At 35.4% G+C, this 1,100-nt stretch overlaps 1 protein-coding gene across 1 annotated transcript in view; it reads right to left on the reverse strand.

The window, feature by feature from the left end:
• Positions 1 to 196: 196 nt before the first annotated feature.
• The window catches only part of LOC111370453 (transforming growth factor-beta receptor-associated protein 1 homolog), a 9,907-nt gene continuing 9,003 nt past the window's right edge, over positions 197 to 1,100 (reverse strand). Inside the window, exon 14 of the mRNA XM_022992164.1 lies at positions 197 to 789. Within this exon, the coding sequence (XP_022847932.1) occupies positions 697 to 789 (93 nt within the window). The 3' untranslated portion in view covers positions 197 to 696. The remainder of the gene's footprint in view (positions 790 to 1,100) is intronic.

The raw sequence follows: 1,100 nt of genomic DNA on the forward strand, positions 1-1,100 counted from the left end.
TAGTGAGAGAGTACGAGATAAGAGTTTGGATGGCTGTGATTATATGAGAGCTTCTGGATTTGGCATTTTTCTTGAATTCTCACATTTCAATATGTCAACAAGGAACATAAAAGAGAGGATGGCAGATGATAAGATTGTTGCTAGTTAAATTTCTACAAACCAACAAAAGAACAATAACAATAACAATAACAATAACTGGATGGAAATGCATATTGTGAATAATAGATAAAAGAACAATATTTCATTACAGAAGATGAATTAGCAACTGGGCACTTGTTGAAGGAGAAACGGGGGACCCCGTTAAGAGATCCCACTTCCTTTTAACATTTCCAAATATTGAAGGGTATTACAGGATCATCATTTAAACACAAATCAGCCAGCCAATTCAACATGTTACAACATTTATACATCATAGTGTAAAAACCCAAAATTGATTCCTCCTCTTCGAAAAACTACCAACTAATTTACATAACTGTTCCACAACATCCAGAGAGCCAATCAAATGGACTCCATCAAATCAGGAGAAGGGAATTGTAACGGAGCCAACTGCGGATTAAAAAATATTGGTCATGGTTGACTTGCTCAAAGATAAAAACTCATCTCTTCAGCAACTCCGCTCTGTTTGGGGCCTAAAATCATCTCGTACCTTGACACTAACCGCTAAGTGTAAATTTCATAAGTACATCTTTCGCATGATCACGGAGTCACCAACCAACCGGGCTTCGCCAATGGATCTTTCTCAAAATTGCGACCCGTGACAGATGTAGACTCGCCTTGGCGACGAAAACACTGCAAGAAAACTTTCTCAATCAGCTAATATCAAGACAGGCATTCGATTATTGAATGAAATAATTCATAGATTCACTATTTAGGAAAAATAATGATTCTTACTTATGGTTTGAAAATAACTGCAACATTTTAACGCATTTCAATGGAGAATAACATGGTTTAGATTAAAACGAGACCAAGTAGTTTATATTGTGAAAAACTGCTTCCACACTTGATCAAAGGTAAGCATGTGAGTATTTTCCAGATATCAACAAATTTTTCGTAAAATAGTATATCATTTCTTTAAAAGTGGAAAATAAAAATACTCCTTG

The sequence above is a fragment of the Olea europaea genome, chromosome 21 (genome assembly GCF_002742605.1).
Source record: "Olea europaea var. sylvestris chromosome 21, O_europaea_v1, whole genome shotgun sequence".
Lineage (NCBI taxonomy): Eukaryota > Viridiplantae > Streptophyta > Magnoliopsida > Lamiales > Oleaceae > Olea > Olea europaea.